Source organism: Mya arenaria, chromosome 3 (assembly GCF_026914265.1).
Source record: "Mya arenaria isolate MELC-2E11 chromosome 3, ASM2691426v1".
NCBI classification, from domain to species: Eukaryota; Metazoa; Mollusca; class Bivalvia; order Myida; family Myidae; genus Mya; species Mya arenaria.
The window spans coordinates 6,935,845-6,960,744 of NC_069124.1; the positions used below are offsets into that span (position 1 = coordinate 6,935,845).

Here is a 24,900-nt window from a genome sequence, read left to right on the forward strand (position 1 = left end):
TAATGTAATCAAACGCACGAATGAAGGAATCACAATGAGAGTTAACTTCCTTAAAATCATTATTGAAATGACTGCAATCCGTTACAGATCAATACGCAGGTTTTAAAAATATTTTTTTATGCATGCGGATAGTTTCCAAGAAACAAATGCAACATAATATAGAACCCAAAACACAACAGAAAAGAAAAAAAGGATCAGCCACGATATCATGATCCTGGAAAAGTGACTGGTTACTGAGCTAAAACCCTAGAAAATGTAAGGTCATTAATGTTTCCCCCTCAGACTTCCTATGAAATACATGGCCAGTTCCTTGCTGCTGCTGAACACATTTAATATCATTTCAAATGGCCTCTTATTTTCCAAGTTGACGGTGTCACCTCCAAAAGCAATAGGAAACTGGACATCATCAGAATAGTTGTTTCCAGAAACTACGGGTAACTAGTAACACAAGGCTAATGAAGTCAGGACTGGAATATGCAGCCTCACAAAAGGCTTAGATATGTGCTCTTGAACAGATACCGCTCTCTTGTGAAAGAGCCCTACTGATCTACAACCGCAGGCAATCTGATTCATATTCTGGGAGCTCTGGGTAGGAGTTCGATACGATAGCGCAGGAAATAGTTGCGGCACACTGCTCTTCCGTATATACAAAAGTATATGGATATCAACAGAGAATGCCATAGAAATGCAATATCAAGTCGAGGAGAAGCCTCAAGTTCTACAAAGATCGCATCAACTGTGAGGTTTACAAAACTTATTTCTTCCCAACAAATGACATGAAAAAACATTTTATTTTTTTGGACTCCGGATCAATAAGCTTAAAATTAAATATAGCAGCTGATGTTATTTCTTTTTTAATTGTGATTATACTAGAATGACGTAGCATTTGAATACTTCGGTATCTAAATAGTTTTTTTGTAATTCACGTGAGGGCTACTACTCAACTGATAAAACAGCCATATAAATACCAAGTGTATTGTCGAAATCAGATACAAAGTTGATTTATAGGCACATAGTTAAACATCAAGCATTTGTCCGGTATATTTCAATATGGCGTTGAACTCTTTCATTTTGAGCATGGAATACATCCCGAGGTACAAATACATAGCTAAATATGCTACAGAGCTTGATGGAAAAGCTACCTTCTTTTTACGCAGACTGTATCCTAAAGATACGTTTGTACCATTAGAATTTGGAGATGTTACCATTTCATTACATTCGGAATGTCTTTCAAAAGGAAAAGAGTGCCTTAATGGTCATCTCCGAAAAATATCAAATGAAGTATTAAATGAAAATCGTTCTACATTGCTTGAGAGGAAATGTCAGCCACAGATAAGTGTTGGTGAGTATGTCGTTAAGGTAAAAAACGAAGAAGACATGGAAGTCTCATTGAAAAATATGGAACAGCTTCAAGACGCGTTGGAATTACTCCTTGAAAAGTTTGTTTTTAAGCAATTCATGGTCAAATTTAACAAGATATGTGTACTAAAGCCGAAGCTGAATGAGCAACAATTTGGCCAGGAAACTGATGACGACAACAACAGTTATTCGATAGGTAAACGACCTGGTATATATTCATTTAGACTAATACACATATAATCACTTTGTGTTTTGAAATAGGTAATCTGAAGTAAACCAAGATATAAATGTGAAAGTTAGAAGTATTGAAATAAGTTGATACAATTTAATTACTTATAACGAGAAATACGTTCATTCTTTTTAATAAGATTCCAATGATTTTTGTTCAGAAATAAACAATCTGAATGCGGTTGACAGAGAAAACCTCATGGATACCATACGTGAGGGCCAAGCGCTGTTAAGGAGGTTTGACAATGCCAGCATTCAGACCTGCAGTATGCACACCTCGATGAACGATGAAGTATTTCGGCTCTACTTAAACATTTACACTACTAATATTTGATATAATAAAGCAATAAGAATGTTTGTTACAGTATCTGTAATACATTATACATATATTTATATTATTCGAGTTAGTTTTCTTTATCATAATGAGCACCAGTATGGTTCAGAATGAACATATAGTATTTCAGTTTGTGTTACTAAGTTCCAGTTACATGGCAGGTCTACTTTTCAGATTATAGACGCTGTTTTTGGCGTAGACAAGAAGGTTAAAGGATGCGGCTTCAGAGACGGACAACTCCAAATACATGTACAGATGCCTAGTCTGAAATGCGAAAGACAACGAATAAAAAGCGAAATGTCAGATGTTCTAAAGACTTTCAAGATCGACCATATGGTGATATTTGGCGATTACGACATCACCCCTTTTTCGGGATCCAAAGTTGGAGATAAAGCTGAGAACATTTTGGGTAGAACAGGAACGCTTGGAGGTTTTGCTCGAATAGAAGGTCATCTTTCACTAAGTGAATGCCAACTTTGTGCTCTCTTTGCGAGACATTTTGCAGATCCCGATGAGGACAACGAAGAGCCTCCAGTATATATATTTGATCAAAGTGGTAACAAAACTGCCATTGGAGTGGTTCATCGAGGAAACGGAAAAAACAAATATGATATTTCTGCTGTAGCAGTTGTATCTGAGGTCGGAAACAACAAATTCAAAACTTCTGAGGGCCTATATTCACCCAGCCAACTATGCCTTTTCGAACATGATCAACTGGCAAAATTTGAGGAGCTACAAGTCTACATTTGGGCAAATGGAGAAGCGACTCCACGACGAGGAAAGATCACAATTCCGTACTATCGCTGTCGTGCAATGGACGGTCATTACGTCTTGATTGAGGACCTTTGTGTGTGGGACAGAGAAACCAACGCGCTTGTGAGAAAGAGACTGTGTGAATCTGGTCATAGCGGGGCTATATTCTGTTCCGACGATCCGAATGGAAAATCTATCAATGTGTATTCAATGCTTGTAGGTATGTGGAACTATAAAGAAGTGGATAATGATGCCTCACACAAAGGCGTGTACATGACGTTTGCCGTCTGCAAAGGATTGGAAGACTTGAGCGATAAACTTGGCGCCGATATCAAGCTTTGTTAGTCTTTACATATTTGAAATAAACGAGCCAGATTTTATCCATCCGAAAGTTATGATTGCGGACAGCATGATACGACAAGAAAATAATAAAATTTTGCATAAAATATGTAAAAAGAAGTAAAGAAAGTAAGAAGGACGAACTGCTTTGCTAGCCGTACCGATGATATATGATATATACTGGTTACGTATCATTTTTGTGTCAGAGAGTAAGAAATAGTTGTTTTCGTTTTGTTTTACGAAACCGTTAAATCGGCATTAGCCCTGCTGCAGGCTTAATTGTCAAGTAAAGCAAAAAGTGACTTTCGGCGGTAATATCATTCTCCGAGCAAGCGATGCTGAACATTTCTACAATTTTGCCGATATGTTGTATTCATATATCAAAACTAAATTATTTCTTTCTTAGTGTTGATGCAAATGTCTTTCTACTTGTAACTGATGTCTGAAAATGTGTCAATCTGTTACGATAAAATTTATCTTTAACACGATGTAAATAAATTAAAATCGATATATCTATTCTGTGATGTGATAAATAACAAATAAATATACCTATAATATATCTTTTACTCTATCAATAGACACCATCAATGGGAAGAAAAGCGGAATCTTACAATGAACAATCATTTTCGAAAGATCTGTAGTGGCTCGCAACGTGTGATATAGGACTGACATTTTTTTTCATTCTACGTAAATATTTTAATAAGTTTGAAAGTAAACTATGTACTTAAAATTAAGGTTGGTCGGATGTTTACCATCAATGTTTTAAAATATCACATATTACCTTTGTTGGGGTGTAAGATTCAAAACATATAATTTCCACACATGGGCCAACATTTAAACAAGTTTCATCGTTAAATTATTGATTACATTTTAACACCACAATAAAAACCGCTTAAATGTTTAAGAAACACGAAATATGATGATGGCATTAGATACCTACTTCTAGTTTCAAAAGAATATGACGCTGACAATATAAGGGAACCTGGTCAAATATCCCCCAAGTCAAATAGCACCCACACTTTTGGTCAAATAGCCCCCACTGCGAAAAAATTGGTCAAAACGCCCCCAATTCGGTCAAAACGCCCCCATTTTGGTCAAATAGCTCCCACTTCTTTTTTAATTTGAAAATATATTAGAAGGTAAGTTTTAATATTTTTAAGATATTTGAATGTAAGTTGTAATATTTTTAAGATATTTGAATGTATATTTGAAGGTAAGTGGTAATATTTTTAAGATATGTGTATATATATCCGCCTGGTCTCAGAACAACGCTTGCAGCGTAACCAGAAGGCAGCGTACAGGTCCATGTAGGGACCTGTGTTCGCTGCATGGGACATGTACAGATCTGGCGATCTGACCGACACCGGCCTGCTAAAAAAGATTTCCTCTACATATGTGCACACCGTCCCAAACACAAATGAAACAGAAGATTAGTGACAGCTGCATAAGGACCTTTTTACTATGTATTAACATATAATAGGCATTCTCCATCTATGTTAATGTATATTGTGTGGTACAATGAGAATGCATAATACATTTTACCATACATTGTTAATGTGTATTTAAAAGATGTGAATAATGTGAAAATTATTTCAATTTTTTTTTTTATATATATATTCTTGTTCCTCAATTTGGAAATTATAAATGGAAACCAGTTATATAAGAATGCTGACCAAAATTTTTTATATTCAAGTTCAAAAATTGATGTTTTAAGCATTTCGGTTTTAGCAATAAAATGTTAATTTTCGAACGGAAATATGAAAATCTGCAATCTGATCTTTTGTCAGCAATCTTTTAGCACTGGTTTGCAGATATTTACGCAAAAATTTACTCTTTCCAAGACAAAAAAATAAAAAAAGTTTTCAAAACGGTAAATCTGTGAGAGTGCAGCTTTAAGTTTGATGCTTAATCAATATCAAAATAAAGAATAACACAAAACACAAAAAAAACTTATGACTTAGAAAGTTTAACATTTAAAATGTAGATTTGATGTAATAATATATTATTTATAAGATATATTTTAAAACGTTTGTTATTCTTACTTGGTAAAATTTTCAGATTTATTAATATACAAATAATGTTAATTGCACTTAATTTTGTAAAATTAAAGTTTAAAAAGTGTTTTGGAATAACATAAATATGCAAACATACATATAAAAAAATAATAAAAAGTGGGGGCGTTTTGGGGGACAATTTGACCAATTTTAAAATGTGAGTGGGGGCTATTTGACCAAAATGGGGGCTTTTTGACTTGGGGGCTATTTGACTTGGGGGCTATTTGACTAGGAAGCCAATATAAGACACACATTTATACTCTTAGCATCATTTCAACAATTGATTGTGTAAAAAGGCTAAACAAAAAGAGATAAAACATAAACTATATGTGAAACTAAACTGCAGGATCCGAAGTATATTATCCGCGCAAGTTTTCACCACAAAAGTACACGTGCACATCAATACCGTAATAAAATTTGTCAACAATAAACATTGCGCGTCTTCCTGTACATAAGTGGTTAGTTCGAATGTGTTTTCATGAATTGCGTTATGCCTAAGGTAATTCAGAGACTATTCTCCTTTCACTTGTAAATTAACATGAAATCGACGGGACAGTCCGCCATTTGCGTCTACGAAATATACACATCTTTGTCTCAAAGACGCAACTACTGAGTCTCTTAATTCTGCATTTTGGAGATTGTAACATCGCAGCACTTACTTCGTCTCCGCCAATACATGTTGGGCTCATACATGGGCTCTTTGAGGGCCATGGCAAAACTTTAACGTTGTTTTGCTCCACGAATAAATTCGTTAACATTGCCGTTTTCGGCGTCAGTATCATTGCTGCAGCACGAGTCAACAATGTTGTTGCATGGACGGGACAACGGCAGTCGACATAATGTAGTGATGAACTGCCCTAGCTCCCGGTACGTAATCCAGAAATACTAAACGTGGTATTTCATTATACCTACAGCCCATACAATAGTAGTTTGACAGCCAAACAAGTTCGTTGATTGACAAACGAATTTGCAAATCTTTTCTTGCGACGCCGATACACACACTGACTTCGATCATTAAAGTCATGAAAAATTGTACTCTTTGGAGAAGGCAATTCGTTGCTAAAGTCATAATGGCCTTTTCCGGTGTTATGCAGCCAATTGTCTACGGTTACGGCGGTGCAATATTGTCAATGTGCACCACATTACGGACGTCTGACGAGCACTCTTACTTCACGTAGACGTCGTCTAAATGTTCACGCACTATATTGTATTACAAGTTTAAAATTCGTGTTTTTGTCTTTAATTATACTATAAAATATAATAATAATTATAGTACAGTGTATATACAGGCAATACTTAATTAGACAAGAAGTACTTGTCCGATTCATTTCAATATGGTATGGCACGATTTCATTGTGAGCATTGAATACATCTCGAGGTACAAATACATAGCCCAAAATACTACAGAGCTTGATGGAAAAGATACCACCTTTTTACATAAACTGTATTCTGCAGAAAAACTTGTGCCATTTACATCCGGATTGTTACAATGTCCATTCCACGTTCTAAAATTATTTCATAATCAGAGGAGGGTCTCGATGGCCCTTTCTTGAAACAGTGGTGGACTTTTCACCACTGTCAATAAATAGTTTCATACAAATTGCTTAATGCGTGCGTCCAACTGCACCGACATAGTATCTCCGTCTATTCTTTAAAGCATGCCGTCATGATAAAACAAACACACCTACACTAAAGTTCGTGTCCAATTATAATGCTGTTTAGAAACATTGGATGCTAGAAGGATGAATGGAAACCTGATTTCGGGAGTTATTTCAGGAGCATCGTCCTGACGGATGAATGCCCTTAAAATGACAAACTTTTGTGACAGTGGGTTCAAAATAGTATGCCTTCAAATGGAAAAATCACGATAATTGCGGTAACATTTCGGAACGGATGCCAATAATGATGTTTTGAAACAGGTTGATTTTTTTTAGATAATACTATATCATTTTAATGGTTTATAACATTCTTATTTCTTGTGCAATGCATATACTATTCAAATTCTTCGAATTTTAAATGAAACTGCATATTGTTTGCTTTCAAAAATAGTACAAGAGAAATTGAACTTTTATTACACATCTTAACAACAGACATATAACATTGTACGTAGATGTATTTATACTACGTACAAAGAAGGACGAAACGTCTTTAAATTATTTATTTTTTAAGTAATCAGGCTGGAAAAATTGCATTAGCAGTTATATGACAAACAAACACAGCATCTCTTTGACAATAAAATAATTTCATATGAAGATAGTTTCAGATCTTATTAAATTCAACTTGCATCTTCTCACTTACTTTGGGAACCCCAAGACACTGGAAAGATGAAATTTAGTAACCAATATTTGCCGAAGACTGAATGTAAGTTGTAACGGGTTGTGTTAACATTCGATATTGCTCGCCGTTTCTTCAATTCGTGAAGCGTCATTCCATTAACCGCTAGAAACATCTGGACAAGAAATACCCGGGCACCTTCAACAGCGAAAAATACATCGATGTAACAAAACAAGATAGCCAGACTGTTGAATCCGGAAATGCAGCCAAATATCCATCGTATAAATGTAACTGGTAGAAATAAGTCGAACCACGAAGCCGTTGTGGACACGTACATCAAAAGATATAGGTATTTCGCGCATAAGTATCCGCATACAATACTGACAATTGTGGTGTAGAAAGCGCCAACTATGAAGTACTTCTGATTCTTCAGTCCAATGCAGTTTCCAGTCAGATAGCAATGGTGGTCTCGTTTAAGAATACAAACGTTGCATATCTTGCAATGATGGGTCCGAAATGGCTTGTTTATCCTGCAGATCTCACAGTATCGTCTTGGGTACATTTTCGCTGTATCATATTCGGGCAATAGTTGTCCTCTTAAATGTTGCCCATTTTCTGTTTCGCCACAGAAGTCTCTTTGCAGCCAGGTACTTTCAAAAACGTGTAAATATAAATCGTAGGTCGAAGAATACGTCATTGCCATTATCCAGTTTATTACAACTTGGAAAACTGTGAAGACGACGAAACCTTGAAATAATATCCGAGTCGGAAGATCGGAGTAGAGAACAGGTGTTATTTGATTCACACACATATACAGTTGGGCAGAAAGCAGAAGTGCAACCACTGATCGCCCTGTAACCTGAAATCAGATTGAATGAAGTGACATTGACATAAACTTGATAAAGTAATTACTAGAAAAGACAAGCATGTGCCTTAGAGTGAACTATACGTTTTAACAAAATGTCAACATAGGTTATAACATTTGTTAAGAACATCATTTACATTATGATACAGTGAGACAGACCGCATATTCCACAGCTATGCTAGGAACCAATAAATACTTTCATGTTATGCAAATTAACCGAAATTGTTGAAACTGTACGTACTACCAGCCATAACAGACACCCATTCCTTCTCCTCCTATCCTTGTTCATTCGCCATAACGACGAATTCACGAATGGAAGCTCCACACGTTCACTTGTTACTCCCATATCACTTTCAAGTTTATATATACAAGTTTTTGCGTGCGGATCGGTCGTTAATAATTTATTGTTGGTATCCTCTCTCAACCAGACACATTTGCATTTTGTTCTTTCTTATTCTTCATTCCTAGATTCCTGTATTGGATGAACTTTTTGAATTTCAAGATACGTATTTGCGAACACAAATAGAAACAATGTTTCTATAATATTCCGTTCTATGTCAGATATGGACTCGGTTGAGATGCTGAGAAATAAACAACTAACAATTGGAATTTCCGCAGAATACCCAATGCAGATACCCGACAAATCAATATAGTTAGCCAATTAAGAGCAATTCGCTCCATCATTTACATTGCATCTGGGGAGTTATCTAAAGTGATACATCTATAAATGCCCCATGGTTCAGTAATTTGTCGTTTGTACGTTGTCCCATGTCAATGTGTTTGGTTTGTTTTGGTTTCTTTCCATCGTTCTTCCATTCAATCAGCCAACAATATTAGAAAATTGTGGAGGAAACTATACACCACTATTACAACCGGTCGATCCCCATTATCATTCGAAATATGGTCTTTTTAACAAGGTAGCAATTCCTGAGAACTTTGGGCATTGGTTACTCTTCAACTTGTACAAAGTAGTGTTTGGCATAAACATTCGTGTCAAATGTCTTCAGTACCTGTGGCAATGTGGTGACCACAATATGCATTTCAATGCAACTTGTCGAGGTTGTTTGATGATCAGAAAAAGTTAAGGTAAAACATTGGAAAATGCAACCATCATATCCTATTTATATATTATCTAATTTACATAGATATGACTCAAGTAGTCCAACCCCAAAGAACGTTGATTGCGGATGCCTAGTGACCCCATAGTATTTGGGTCTCGATGGAAATGGTTTTGTGTTATGGAAAAAGAAAATGTAAAACAAATATCGAAACTATGTTGTCAGAGGCCTACAAAGATAGCCAAATATGACATTTAAGATCCAATTTCAGTACAAATAAAGAGCAATTATTTCCATGAAACACATAACATATTTGACGTTACATATAAGTTGTCAGCAAGCAAGTACCTTTCAAATTGTTCCAACATTATAGGGTATGACCATACATCAACATTTAACATTACGGTTAATGGAGCTTTTGGGTAGCTTATGTTTTGGTCGGATTTCTTACAGGCAAAAGTTATGCACGGCTTTTTAACTTGTCATGCAATATGTATTTTTCGTCAAAAGTTCTCAAATTGCAATGATTAGTGTTGAAGCTTAACACTTACTTGTGTCAAGTATAGCCATTGAAATTTGATGACCACGACCCCTCCCCCCCCCCCCCCCCCCCCCCCCCGTAACCTGTTAGGTACATATAACATGTTTTGTTGTTTTCTGCATGTTAATTAACATAACGCGGCCTGTCACTCAAACTAGCCGGACGATACCCGACTGACCAATCAGCGTCCAAATTAGGCGGGGCTTATCAGTTGCCCGTTGCTATCCGCCATGATATCCGACAATCCGCACTTACCAACGGTAGTGTAATTAATCTGTTTTCTATATATTAAACACAAACCAGTTTTTTTTATAACTGAGAGATAGTAAAGACAAAGAAATTTATAATACTGACATTTTCCCTTATTGCTGCTCAAATTGTGCATATTTAATGTGACCGTACATATGAAAATATACTTATCTTTTTCGTTAGTCATAAAGCAAGAAATATCATTATGATTATTAGTGTATAATATTGACGACATCTCGCGATTTATTGTGATTTTGATTTTTTTCTCCTACTTGTGCGCAGAGTTTTAAATCCGAAGCATATACATGTGTATATACATTTTTATGTATTGCTACTGAATAAGGAGTGGCTGGCCATGACAAGTTCAACCAAATGGGAGACGTGAATAGTAAACCACAGTGAGTGAAAAGGACATTTATTCAATGTCAAAATTAAATAATAAATACGAGATTGACATCCTCGTAACATATTATTCACGACTAGCATATTGGGCGTCCAAACAACCGCCATAAGTGTAACAACACGACGCCCAAAGAGAGGAACTTGGCATGGCGATGCGTTGTAGATCCTGTTAATGATGGTTTGCTTATGACAATGGGAACCTAATCGTTGTGAATTCAATTCTATCATTTACGAAAACAAAAGTTTTCCAATATAACGTGAAAAACAACAGCAACTTAACTTAGTAGAAATAAAACGCCAACAAAACAATAATTTGACAACGTACTTGTTACAAAGGCTACGGCATGGGCGCGTTAGATAACGTAACAACACCATACATACATGTACAAGTTACAAGCATAAACACGGGCAAAGGAGCGCATTGTGGGTAATACAGTTGGTGAAAGGCCATGTAATGCTTCCAAGCATTTCTATAGCTATTCATCATGGAGGGTGCCAGAGACGTATTTAGAAGGGTACACACACTGTAGTTCAGAAAATTGTAGTCAGGTGTTTTGGCACCGGAGTTGAGTCTATGTCCATGTGGGGCGCTAACTGACGGAACTTGTCGACCTGAAGGCGAGAAAGTAGACCAGGTAAAACATTTTGTTTGCCTGGAATGTGCTCCGACTTCACCAAAATATTGTACTTCATACACGCTAGTACCATGCGACGGACCAAAACCATAATATTCGAAACTTTAGACGTTTGTCTATTAATTATATGTGCGACAGAAATGTTGTCAGTGTGTAACACAATGCAACGATTTTGTAACTGTTGACCCCATAGCTCCAAAGCCAAAACAATAGGAAAAAATTCTTTTAACGTTATACCCGCAGGTTGAATTTGGTCTGACCATGTTCCAAAAAACCAATGACTTTTAAATGTCGCCCCAAAACCTAATGAACCAGATGCATCAGTATGCAAGTGTAGTGAATCAGCCTATTTAAGTTTGTTTAGGCAAACTGCTTGGACAAACTGTTAGTGAAAAAGATAATTCAGTTAATTTGAGTAACATTTTTTTTTATATTAAATTTAGATAAAAGATCAAATATCATATAGCTAAAGGTCACAAAACGTATATACGTATAGTTAAAACAAAATCATCTTCGTAAATGACTCAAATCAATGTATAAACCTGTGCATTTATAATGATTATATGATCACTTCCAACTCCTACATGTATGTTCCTTGTAAGAACAGTTTCGCATTTCATTTAATACGGATATTAATTCATTGAGAGAAATATTAAGGTAGTTATATCAATAATAATAATTCACTAAACTTGTATAAAAGATGATTTTTGATGGAGAAAGGAAGAAAACCAGCAAAATCCATTTGATCTAAACAAAAGTCATTTTTTGTTCACTTTCGTAAAGGAAATTAATACATGTTTGGTTTCCCTATATTTGAGGTTTACAATAGAGACTGCCTTTTTACTGAAACAAAATTCCGATGTTTTTTTAGAAATTAATAATTTCAAGTTTAGACATTAAATTATTTCTACCTGAATCAAGCATTGAATTTAATTAATTATAATAATTAACTAATTTAATGTTATACTAGCTTTTAATGCTATGTTATACCATGTTCCATGCTTTTTTATCTGATTGTCAAGTATAAATTCTGTATAATTATCGCCTGCTTCTGTGTTCATTTCGGAGGGCCCTTACTGAAGGGTCACGTGACACTGTAGGCGTAGCCTTATCGTAATCGGCGTGGTGTTAATTATATGTTATGGCACGGACATATAAGCCACTGGTCCTTGATTTTTGATTATACATCACAACTATGTGATATATTTCTGAGTATGTTCATATCTTATATAACGTCGTACACAACTTTATCCTCAGTATAATAAAATTCTGGTAATATAATTGTTTGACAGCGAACCATAACTATAATTCAATGAAAGAAGTGCACGTGACAGGTGCAGGTGGGCTTAGATAGATTTTTCGAAACCGAGGAGTTAGATTTTAGGGTTATAAAGGTAAGGTTAGAATTCATTGAAGATCAAGAACATGTAACATAAGCTCTGTAGGACCTTTAGGCGACAAAACGCATGTGCAGTTTTTAAAATCTGTAATGTACATTTGATTAAGAACTATTTACCAGTCCTGGGTTATAACCAGTAATACCATCGACAAAGCTCCGAGCAAAGATCGAAGAGAGAGCCCTCTGATTCAGAGTGCGATACGCTGACCACTCGGCGATCGCCACAGATAGCCAGTTTCAACTGTTGACGAAGGGTAAATGATTTCCCCTGGAATGAACTCCATTAAAAAATAAACATATACGGATTGTATTTTTATTGGAAAAATGAGCGTGATAAAGTCAAACACTTTGGGAAATTAAATATATGACAAATGAAAGGTAACGTTACAAAAGTACATATTTGACCCAATTCCTTAATAGTCAACTGTATAAAGCGTAATATCTGGTTAATATTACTAGAACAGTTAATCAAGCAATAAGTTACATGCATGACCGTTTGATTGTTTCTGTATGCATGGCCTTTTATTATTGCAGGGAACATATGACCAAAAGGAGCTGTTGTAGGTCAGCGCACTCGACTATACGCCGCTTTGTCTAAGAGATAAATGCAATAATCCATAAACAAGAAACGCCGCAATGCGACTAAAACAGGTGTTCAATAATTGACAGAATAACTTCAGCCTTCGTTGTGAGATTCAACTGTTCTTTTTTTCAATTTTAGTAACAGGCACAAAAAGCAAATCCATCGAAGTCCTCCATAAACTCGTCCTTCACCGAGTTCGGTCGCAAAAGTCATTGACGATTTATCAAGTAGACGTGACAATAGATCCATAGAATAACTATAGGCCCGCGAAAAAACTACTACAGTAATACACAGCTCTCTGTACAAAGTTGTCTGCATTAGAAAATACTTGGGCTGCAGAATTTCAAAGGCCATAATCCAGTCATGCATGGGTTGATCTGGCTGGTTGAAGAAAGTAACCGAGCTCGGATGGATATCTAACTGCTGTATAAGTTTGATTGAGATACAATAGAAACTGAAGACAGTATGACGTTCTTAAGCAATCAGTTTACGGACGTACGCATGGACGACGGACACCAAGCCATGGCAAAGGCTCTGTCCAGTAGAGCTAAACTTAATTATATTTAACCTTGACCTTTTGAACTCTAGTTGATGTAAATCTGGTATTGTGTACAGAGTTGACTTTTGAGAGACATGTAATATATACGGTTAAGACTAAACGCTTGGCAAAAATGGACTTTAATCAATGCTTTAACTAATAAATTACTTATGGAGATAGTCAATTGTTTAAGCATAAAAATATCTTAAATAGTTAAGTCCCCAATAACATGCTTCTACTAAAGAATCCTTGGGGGAAAGCAAACACAAGTTGTCTTTAATTATTTATTTTCTGAAAAATTCCAAAATACTGTATATAAGTCAACTAGGCTAACAGTGTACATACAGTTCACTTCCAAAGCATACCAGGTCAAGAGCTGCCGAAAGAAGGGTTGTGTTACCTAGTAATAACTTCTTAACACTTAGAAGCTAGAGTGTTACCTGGCAACAGCTTCTTAATACTCAGAAGCTAGTGTTACCTGGCAACAGCTTCTTAATACTCAGAAGCTAGCGTTACCTAGCAACAGCTTTTTAACAATAAAAAGCTAGAGTGTTACCTAGCAACAGCTTCTAAACACTTAAAAAAGCTAGCTTCGTTGTACCACTTCTTTGAACATGACTCTTGTTTTTATTTCATATCTACTGGTCCTAAATCAAATATCATTTAACGGAATGTCTATAACACTCAGTATGTGAATGAAAATTAGATACATATAAAATTACTACGAAAACAAATTCTAATATCTGGCAGTATAGAACCAAGTACATGTGCGAGGAAGAAAGAGAAACCGCTATTAGAAGGTAAAAACATGAAAGTTATTAGCCACTATCAAAAGATTAAGTTTAATTTCTTTCTAATTACCTTTTTATCAGAAAAAGTGAGGACAGTAAAATTCAGAGTCTGTTCTAAGAAGCGTTGACAATTATCATTATTAAAACAGAAATAAAGCCATTAGTTACATGTAAATAGGAACCATACATACAAACATATACATAAGATCAGTTAGTATAGTTTATCTACACAGTTGTAAAATAAATAATAAATAAACCCCAAATAAAAACTACAATTCTGGACGGATATCTGTATTATAAGTATTATTGGTATTGTAATACTAGTGCACATATATACTATCACATAAACAACACTGACAAATGGAATGGCAAATTGATACTCTTAATATGAATTTGTGATATCGAAAGATCTTGATGTCAATTACACAAAGTAATTGCTTCAAAAGTAGCAACTTCAAACACATACAGCGAGGGCTCGGCACAAGACTGCTGTTATGCTTTCTAATTCAATTTTGAGATACAACTGTCTTGCACTAAGTCTGCAGCATTTAAGTTTGTACATGTGATAGGTAATAATGTCCTTTCATCTTCAATGCATATTCAATTTACAGTAACCAACTTATAGAAATGTAAATCTATGTTTAACAATTTGAAACTTCATTACTAAGGCACTAAATTTCATCCTTGAATAAAATAATTATGTTAATATATAAGGACAGGTAGGACAGGTATTGATGAATATATATACACGTCAATTCTCCTCTATCAAATGTCAAATCAATTTTTTTTGTCTCATTCACTTTGTATTTTTATCATTCACATTTCAATAGCTAGACAAAATGAGGGCATCATGAATATGAGATAGTGAAAATGGTTATGGTAATAAATAAAAGCATCGCTACATGAACTATCCAAGCATATGGAGGATACAGCTTTTGGTATATACAGAATATGGTGTAAATAAATGTCAGCTGGTATATATTTACATATCACAGTCTCTCCTTCAAATTCTAGAGTGGTATATTGAAAAATGAGAATATTTGCAAGTACATATATCTCAGAAAAGAGAAATCAATCAATTGATTAGAAGTTGGAGGATTTCATCTTCCCATTGGACGAATTTTGAGTGGATCGGTAAGAAGGATTTCTTATACAGTGAGAAAGACGTAGAAAAGTTTATATCATATATGGAAACAGTTTCAGGTTTCATAAAAGGTGGCAGTCTTTGTGATCCCTGCAGGAAACAAATTAAAGACAGAGATGGTGGACATATATAATACTCATTTTCATACTAGCTCCATTGGTAAAACTAGATATTTCGTTAGCAACTTTATACGTTATCACAGACAAGAACGAAAAAAAATAAATACAACCAGCACAATTCTGTTGTAACATAACATACATTATATAAGTTTGTCAAAGAAAAGAAGAAAATTCATGGCAGAATCTTAACAAACATGCAAAACAAGAAAAATAACCAACCACATCCACAACATGTGCTAACAATTCAAATAATGCTTTTTTGATACGAAGGGCTCGCACATAAGGAAAACTGCAAAAAGTTTTTCCAGTTTGATGAAAATGACAACTTATATGTCAAATATATAAGCGTTAGAAAATTGATGTGATTCGATGTTATTTGTAACACACATGCTAATTATTACTTTTAATGTTATGAAAGATTTTGTTACGTAATAACATGTAACTCGAAAGAAATGCTACAAGTTGCAATGTAGGAATAAAAAGAAATCAATCCAAAATAACCATTTTTCTTATTATAAACATCGTAAATACAAGCTTTCAGTTCTTGGTATTGAATATACATAAAATTTATACATTTTTAATAATCAAAGTTGATACATGACAATGGTTGGCTAAGCAATATCGCTGGCTGAAGTAGTTAAGTTGCTGTCCTATCAAAGCAGATCTGAGTTGTAAGATTTGGCAGTGGTGTCATCTTCAAGTGAAAGGCCGCTACGTTCTGGTGAGCGGCGACGGGAAGAACTCAGGTAGGAAGTGTCCGGGCTACGGCTCCTGTACCTGCTGATGTTCAAAATAATAACAAATTGTGAAAATTGCAAAATAAAATGACTGAAAAGAGGCCAAATTTCTACATCAACATTTTCGTTACATTTCAATATTTGAAAAGTTAAATAATTCAATCATAGAAATATAGAAAATATCAATAATTCATTGATTCAATCAATTAATATACACATGTATTACTGACCCTTACACCATTATCTTATTGTTGATTGAAAATATATCATTTACTGGGTACACTTTTTTAAATTCTCCATACATCCATTTTGAAAATTAGCCTTAACTTGTTATTGTTATTGGTTGGGTCAACTAACAGAAGCTGTAGACAAATTATAATTTCAAACACTGGTAATCTATACACAAAAATAATTTGAAGAACACCTTGTGCATCAGTTAATAAGGTATTGGTAACCATTAGTTGTGCTGCATATTTTCAGCATACACCATGTACGTCTAATCTGTGTATATGTGAAAACTATGTGCACTCACTATATACAATCTTGTCTTTTGTTTGTCAATCTACTTATCTATATGCTTCAATATTTCTAATCTATCATGCTTATTAAATACAGACCTCAGTTCCAATGTTCGCCATCTTGAATGCATTAGGGATGGAAGTGTTGTTGTTTGAATAATGAATCACTGTGCAACACAACTAGGTGCACTATCTCATGTGCAGTTAATACAGGAAACATGCATGTTAAATCAGAATGTCACAATTCCACAAAATAACAAAAAAATAAAACAGCATAAAAATCTGCAATTGATGAAAAAAAAATGTATATGAGTGAAAGTTTAAAAATTCAATTCAATATTGAGGTGAAGGATGCAGGATTACTAAAATATTTTTTTTATAAAACAGTTCCATAGTACGTTCTTTTTCAAAATTGGAAAAAACAACACCTTTTAAAATTTAAAAAACTAAATGAACTTGCATTTAAACATGAGAAAATTGAAAGTTCAATCAATTTTAATTAATGTGATCACAAATAAGATATCAGACAGCCGACACTAGAACTGTTAGCCTCGTTACAAAGTTATTTCAACAAATGTGCAAGCTCTCCTAACTGAAGCACATACTTATTTATATAAACTTTCACTCATACCTTTGTCAAAGAAAATTTTCAAACACACACAGAAGAAGATTTTTACTGCATGTAAAAGTTGTGTGTGTACCTGGTAGGACTGCGTGACCTTGACCTTGCGGGACTTGTGGACCTGTAGCGAGTGCTGCTCGAGTAATCCAGTGTCGGTAGTGGGGGCACCAGACCATGACGTCTCAGCTCCTGAACCGCTCTCTCTCTGAAAGACCAGCAGTACACAATAGTCAAACTTCATTTAGGGTGGGAACCACTATCAGCTAGTTTAATTTATAATTATGGAAGTGGATGGAAATTGGCCTTTTTATACCTTAACCATATTGAAATACAGAATCAGACCACACAGAAATACACAATCATTGAAATGAGACTTTTAGGTAAAAAAGCCCGCATTCTAACAAGCCCTACTTACAAAACCAAAAGTTGTGCAAAGCAATAGACATTTTATCAGTGCAGAACTTCCGGGCTTGTGTTAATATCAACTAATGAATACAAAATGGGAATAAATCATGATGGAAACGTCTCCTATATACATGGGAAATTATCAACAAATACACATATTATGTCTTACAGTCAACATATGACAAAGTTAGCACATACAAAATAAGAAATTTAGAAAAACTGTTATATCTTAAATGCTATGCTTAATGAGAGCAGATTAAAAATAAAATAAATCCTACAAAAGTAAAGACATTATTTAATCGAATAATACAGCTTGGAAAAGTCAAATACATGCAAAAATACTTCCAAAGGCTGAAGTACCATTATAACTTGAAAATTTTATTACACTGTTGTTATTCCAATAGCATATGAAACAAACACAAGATGCAGTTAGGAAAGTTATGCACCCAAATGCTTTTGCAAACACATTGGCAACATATAATGAACATACATATTGACACATACATGAGTTAGTAAGCATACTGAAACAGTTCCCATTCAATTTTTAATATATGATATACAAAAATATAAATAAATAAAAATGAAATAAATACATCATTACTTTTAATGCAATACTCAACATTTACCCCCATAACCATTCAACATGCAAAATTGAAGCACAGATATAAAGCATGTTTCCCCCAACCACAGTATATACAATACAGCTTGTCATGCAGTTTTTACTTAATATGTATACTTCTTCTTACTTGTGTCACATAATCACAGCTCTTATAGCTGTCATAATTGTTATACAGGTTATTGAATCGCTCTCTTTCCCTAAAATAACATAGCAGAGGGATTGGTTACCGAAGTTTATGGCAATGAAATATAACCTATATTTCCAGTTAATGAATTCACTCATCTGCCTTTGATAATTACCATCAATGCTGTTATGAATTGCAGCTCAACAACTTCATACATGACATTATAATTTTGTTACCCACCTGCCAAAACATCATGTTAATGATATATTTTCTAAGTCAGTCAAAATTAAGGGAGGAAAAGCGAGATGGTATTGAGCCACGTACATACTGACATTGGTATTTTCTGAAATTAGCCACATGATATTTTCTAAAATCTTAATGAATAAGGAAGTTTGACACTAGTTCTGCCGACTCCACCCTGCTTAATTACTGGTAATCTCTACCAATCCCATAACAGATGGAAAAGCATCAACAATTGACACCATAGATAACCACAGTTACCCCTTCTAACAGGTGTCAAAGATAAATGAAAAAAAATAATAAGAAATGGAAAAAGTTATTCTCTACATTTCCACTCACTGAATTCCCCCATCATTGAAGGACATGATAGTAAGACTGCGAGCGCCAGACGAAGTTCGGAGACTATAACATGATGTTATGGACATGATATACAAATGAGTGACCATTTGTGAATGACAAACTCATAATTAACATAATATATACAATGTAAGATTATTTATTAAGTGAGCACTCAATCTTAGTCTCAATATTTATATTAGCAGAAATGCTTAAGATTTAAGTCTGCTCTACAAAAACATAAAATGAGCATGGCAAAACCTACAAACACTGCAATATCAATAAATAACCTTACAACTGAAAATTCAATGTTATGTAGGAAAAAACAATATGTGAGTGTTATTACTTGGGAACTCGGCAACTCAACACTGTGACGAATTTTGTCATATGAAGACATTTGAATATAATACTAAGTAATTTCATGAGACAAACTGAAAATAATAATTGTGAACACAAACCTTACATTAAATACCTAAATATCAAAATTTATACAAGGAAAAATGATCTCATACAGTAATTAATATATATCCCCGATAATGCAGTTGCCAACATAATCAAATATCCATCCCAATTTCAATCCTACCTTTCTAAACTTATCACTAGTGAGCTGTTGTTAAGCAAAAATAAATCCACATTGTATGTTAAACTGCCCTCGATTCAAATCAAATGTCTTCGATAACAATATTGGTCACATTTATATAAAATCTATCCCAGAGGTCACTCCTACCTTTCAAACTTCTCGCTGGTGAGTTGTCTCCTAAGTCGCTCCACATCTCCCTCCAGTTCCACATTTCTGGTGCGCAGGGACGCGATCTCACGGCTCTGACTCTGACTGCAAACGCGAAGAAAACATGACATTACTGCAGGATGACTGATATACTTCACTTGATCAACTCCACAGAACTGAACAGGAAATGGAGCTCACAAACTTACCATATTTAACCACCTTTCTTGCTTCCAATAATTGACCGTCTTCCTATCAGCACCTGTATATCAGTGCCTTGATCCTGTTTCCCTTTAAAATCACCTTATTTCGAGTCGGAGCCTGCCGCTGTATCTTGGCAATATTTTATTTGATAAGAGTCACTACATAAATCAGTACCCTATCTTGACCTTTGATACCTTCCTTAATAATACTCCTGTAAACCATGCTACTCACATCTTGCTCTCATTGAGTGAGAGTCTATCCTTGAGCATCTGTATCTCAGCTCCATGCTCCTGGTTCTGCAGTTGTGAAGTGAACTCCTTCTCCCTGTTATTCTGTAGCAGAGATTCCAGGTTCTTGTTTGTGTGGCGCTCCGATGACAGCTGGCTCTTGTACAGCTCCGCTTCTTGGGCGATATCATCGAACTGGCCTTGCAGCTGGAAAAGTTCAATACAAAAATACAGTGAGGTTTAGTTGTTTCTTCCATACATGTACAAATATGTAGAAGGATGGGTGACAGCTTGAGACTTTAGATATATAGCACAAACACTAAAGAAAATTTGTAAAGATTTATCTCCAAAATTCATGCACATTTTGTATACACAATATGTAGTGAATTTTCCCTATACTAAGGCTTCATGCTAAATAAAAAGGTACCATACAAAGACTTTTGTAGTTAACAACATTGGTCCAACATCTTATAAGTAATTAAGAATGGCCAAAAGATCAAACAGGAATTAAAACAAGTTCCTAACCGATTCCTTATCAATGGTGAGAGCAGTGAGCTGCCTCTGTAGAGATTCCTTAGTTCCCTCCAGACGTGAGCACAGTTCCCGTACGGCAGTCAAATCGGAGAGAAGTGTGTTCTTATCATCATCTGTCTGGCGCAGGTTATCTTCCAGGTTTGCTAAACAGCGAGTCAGGTTCGATACTTGGAGCTCGTAGGCCTGCTCGGCATTCAGATGCTGCAACAAGATTCAACCTTTTAGAAACCTAAATTAACATGTTTTTGTAACCTGAGCTTAAATAGTAAAATCAGTGTTTAAATCATGAACTCTTACTCTTTGTCACTAAAAGCCAGAAAAATACCAAAAATATTTCCTATAAATTCAATGAGAGTACACATCCTATTCAAATGAGGTCATAGATTTACTCTCTGAGAGGCCAGTCCCTAATAGCCATCTAATTTTATGCCTATGATCCCTTTTTCACACTGAATATTTGTTTGACTTGTCAGATTGGTTTACACTGATCTAAGACACTGAAGCAAATCTGTTGTTTTTGTTTTCCACATATTATTTCTGATTCCATTCAATTCCCCTACCTCCTGAATCTCTCGCTCCTGGTTATCGACCTTGTCTCTCAGTCTGCGGAGCTCAGAGTCCTTGGTCATGATCTCAAGTCTCATGTTAGATCCATCACTCTCCAGCTGGTGGGTTGCAGTCTGGTATTGTTCTGCCTCCGAGGACAGGGCTCGGTATTGGTCTAGGAGGTCTGAGCGCTCCTTCTCCTGAAAAATAAAGCAAAAAAACAATTATAACCTGGTAAAAGTGGTTTAACAATGAAGGGTGTAAAAGAGTGATAGACTGGGTTTGCTTGTCTCAATGATAGTGAACAGTACAGGTCTTAAAGATCTGAGCACTCCTTATCCTGGTAAGGATAGAAGTAAAGCAGGAGATCATTTAACATGGAAATAACATTGACCATTTGCTACATCCAGTGGTAAACATAGTCTTTACATCACACTTTCCTGCATCTTTCATTTCTGAGAGTAATGGGATCTTAAATACTTCTTTATAACAAATAAAAACCTTCCTTGTATTCCTTAACCACATATATCTAAAGCACACTACGCACCTTGCTAGCGAGAGTATCCTCAAACCGTCTCACTTCAAGGATGTATTCCTGAACCTGCTGTTTGAGACCTTCCTTGTCCTCCAAGGCCTCTTGGAGTTCCTGGTTCAGTTTCTGAGTAAGAAATAAAATATAAATACAAAATTCTTCTATGAAGCGGATATATTTAACACTAGAGATATACCAGTTACCTTTTTCCCCCTTGAACCAGTTTATTTTTTTGAGTTTACCTTTTTTTAAGTTTCGAATGGTTGCATTTTCTTCAAACTACATAACATATTGTAAATACACTGCCATTTAGAAAAACAAAGTCAATTAAGATTCTCTCATTTTTCTTAGGCAATCTCCTTTTCTGTCAGAATTCTTGTTTATTGCTTTGGCATTATCTTAAATACATACCTGGTTCTCACGAGTCATAACTGACAGGTCATCTTGAAGTCTCCTGTTTTCTCGCAGAGCAATCTCCTTCCCACGAGAGTTTTCATTGAGATCATCAGATGTGCTGTCCAGCTGGCGACGTAGCGACTTCAGCTCACGATCCTTCATGTTGATGTTGTCATTGGCATGGCTGAAGATATTATGGTCAATTTAACTAAAATCAATTTGGCTTTCAATTATCAAATAGAAACGTCTTTGAAGGCAGAATCTTACTGGTGCTGTTAGGAAAAGGAAATGGCAAATACCTAAAACAAACAACCTTGTATTTCTGCTAAAAAAATCACAAAGTTACATTTTTACAAGTTAAAAAAACATTTCTGGCTTTATAAATGCAAACTTGATTTTTTTCATGATACTTAGCACTCTTTAAATAATCATAAAATACCTACCCAAGCTGGGCGTCCAACTCACTGATGCGAACCTTCAAGTCACTGATGAGTTTCTCCTGGAAAATAAAATAGTCTTATAATGACTTTGTGAAGGTCTTAGTATTTGACCGCTGTAAACCTTTGATAAAAGCAATATGAACTAAATTAGGATGTTCACTGAAAAATTAAAATCTGCACCAAAAGAGAGCACATTTTTTACTGTACATGATGTCCCTTAAATAGAGTAAATGTAAAGAAAAACTTAATCTTCCTGTTTATTACGCAGAAAATAGATTTTCAATAATAATTTTGATGATGGTCTTATACAAAACCATTCATAAATGCCCAATACCCACCTTAAGCAAGACCTCCTCATTCAGGTTCGCGACCTTCTCGGTCTTTTCATCCACGCTTATCTGGAGGTTATCCTTCTCTCGATCCAGCTGGCTAACGGTTCCGCGAAGCCCAGAATTCTCATCTCCCGAGCGAGCAATAACACGCTGGAGTTCCCCAATTCTCTCTTCCAGTCGGGCACATCGTTCCTCCTGGGCATTAAGTTCACTCTCGCGACGGGCAAGACGCTTTTGGGTCTCCTCTAGGCCACGATCTGTCTCCTCAGCCAACATCCTAGAGAAAAATTGAGAAATATTTATTGATACATTAAGATAATGCCCTGTTACCAAGATCTCCTTTTAAAAACAGATTCTCAATAAAAAATATATTTTAAAACTGCCTTTACTGCGCTGATTTAAAGTCAATGTGTTATGTATATAGGTTTCCTAACATAAATATCTAAAAAAACAAAACATATACAGTTTTAGTTCTTTTTTACAACATTAAGTTTCATTATGTTGAGGTCCTTGTTAAAAAAGCTTAGAGATTCTATCTAATGCTGTAAGGGTGTCCTAGTTGTTACAGCAACTCACTCCCTACTTACTTCATCTGAGTGGCCTTAGACTTGTTGGTCGATGAATCATCCTGGGCCTCGGACAATCTACCGGCCATGTCCTTAATCTGAGCTTCCAGACTGCGAACATCCTCCTTGAGGGTGGTGACGCGCATAATCAGCTCACCCCGTTCACTCTCGGCCTGCTGGAGGGCGGATTCCAGGTCTTCCCCACGCTGTTCTAGCTTGGCTTTTTCAGATAGGGATACCTCTGTGGCAATCTAGAATGAAGGAACTCTGATATTGAGAAAGTAGAATTATTGTTAAAAGTAACAGGCAAAGGCCTGATTTGTTCTTGCTTTTTGCATGAAAATAGGTTCAACATTTTCAAAACATAAACTCATCAATCTGAACAAAAACAACAATAACTGAAATTAAATGGTTAGCAATAATTGAATGGAAAATTCTTGTGTCTTTGAATATTCCTAATGCTGCAGTCTACTCACAGATAATACTACTAAACATAATTATAAATTGCTGGCTAAGAATACAAATTTTACAAACCTTAAGTCTCTCCCTGAGGCTGTCCCTTTCAGTGGTCATCCTGCGAAGTTCCGACACAGCATCATCCCGCTCGTTCTCCACACGTCTCAGAACTGCCTGAGCTGCCAGAGAGGTTTTCGGAGACTTGGGTGAGCGAACCAGCTCTCGTCGAACTTTGTGAAGCTCATCCTTGGCCTGGGGAAGCATAAGGAATCATTAATAGATGGTAAAGTTTCAAAATATATCCAGTTTAATTGTTTGGTAAGCGTGTCTGTGTTGGATTCAAATAAGCACAAAATGTTTCTTCTAGTTGTTTTTCTCTGAAACACTGACCAGACTGTTCAGCACTTGATTCAAGTTAAGTTAAAAGGATTCAAGATATCTTTGTTTACTTTTAAAGGTGAAATATTTATGGAGCGCTCTTGTTTAAATAAAACAAGAACTGCTATTTTAAAGAGTTTTCTTAAGTATTGTTATAAATATTGCAAATCACGTGTGTTTTCATGAAATTTCCAGAGCAGTAAAGGTTTAAAGTGAACAACGATGACTTAAACAAAGTTCTGAACAATCGGTCCAACGTTGTTTTCTATAGAACTTAGAAACAAACATTTGCTTATTAA

At 35.4% G+C, this 24,900-nt stretch overlaps 3 protein-coding genes across 12 annotated transcripts in view; 1 reads left to right on the forward strand and 2 right to left on the reverse strand.

Annotated features, from left to right (window-relative positions):
• Nucleotides 1-1,006: 1,006 nt before the first annotated feature.
• LOC128228564 (uncharacterized) lies at nucleotides 1,007-3,019 on the forward strand. The gene is made up of 3 exons (XM_052939944.1): nucleotides 1,007-1,555; nucleotides 1,749-1,879; nucleotides 2,096-3,019. Exons 1-3 carry the CDS (start codon nucleotides 1,051-1,053, stop codon nucleotides 3,017-3,019), a joined length of 1,560 nt encoding a protein of 519 aa, XP_052795904.1. The 5' UTR covers nucleotides 1,007-1,050.
• A 4,233-nt stretch (nucleotides 3,020-7,252) lies between these two features.
• Nucleotides 7,253-8,579, reverse strand: LOC128226588 (palmitoyltransferase ZDHHC22-like). The gene is made up of 2 exons (XM_052936540.1): nucleotides 8,448-8,579; nucleotides 7,253-8,200 (listed from the first exon to the last, which is right to left on the reverse strand). The coding sequence occupies exons 1-2, from the start codon at nucleotides 8,550-8,552 to the stop codon at nucleotides 7,358-7,360; spliced, it is 948 nt and encodes a 315-aa protein (XP_052792500.1). The 5' UTR covers nucleotides 8,553-8,579; the 3' UTR covers nucleotides 7,253-7,357.
• A 5,302-nt stretch (nucleotides 8,580-13,881) lies between these two features.
• Nucleotides 13,882-24,900, reverse strand: part of LOC128227936 (centrosomal protein of 135 kDa-like) — a 36,708-nt gene continuing 25,689 nt past the window's right edge. For 4 of the 10 annotated variants that reach the window (XM_052938890.1, XM_052938888.1, XM_052938887.1 and 1 more), the window contains 14 exons: nucleotides 24,302-24,475; nucleotides 23,789-24,018; nucleotides 23,208-23,478; nucleotides 22,873-22,928; nucleotides 22,445-22,613; nucleotides 22,049-22,159; nucleotides 21,516-21,701; nucleotides 20,947-21,156; nucleotides 20,426-20,628; nucleotides 19,994-20,098; nucleotides 19,270-19,332; nucleotides 17,622-17,747; nucleotides 17,020-17,040; nucleotides 13,882-16,445 (listed from right to left, as the gene is read on the reverse strand). In XM_052938890.1, coding sequence (XP_052794850.1) covers nucleotides 16,319-16,445; nucleotides 17,020-17,040; nucleotides 17,622-17,747; nucleotides 19,270-19,332; nucleotides 19,994-20,098; nucleotides 20,426-20,628; nucleotides 20,947-21,156; nucleotides 21,516-21,701; nucleotides 22,049-22,159; nucleotides 22,445-22,613; nucleotides 22,873-22,928; nucleotides 23,208-23,478; nucleotides 23,789-24,018; nucleotides 24,302-24,475 — 2,052 coding nt within the window. In that variant the 3' untranslated portion in view covers nucleotides 13,882-16,318. Of the gene's footprint in view, nucleotides 16,446-17,019; nucleotides 17,041-17,621; nucleotides 17,748-18,693; nucleotides 18,764-19,269; nucleotides 19,333-19,993; nucleotides 20,099-20,425; nucleotides 20,629-20,946; nucleotides 21,157-21,515; nucleotides 21,702-22,048; nucleotides 22,160-22,444; nucleotides 22,614-22,872; nucleotides 22,929-23,207; nucleotides 23,479-23,788; nucleotides 24,019-24,301; nucleotides 24,476-24,900 lie in introns of all 10 variants that reach the window. The other 6 variants (XM_052938894.1, XM_052938891.1, XM_052938895.1 and 3 more) reach the window with 5 other exon arrangements.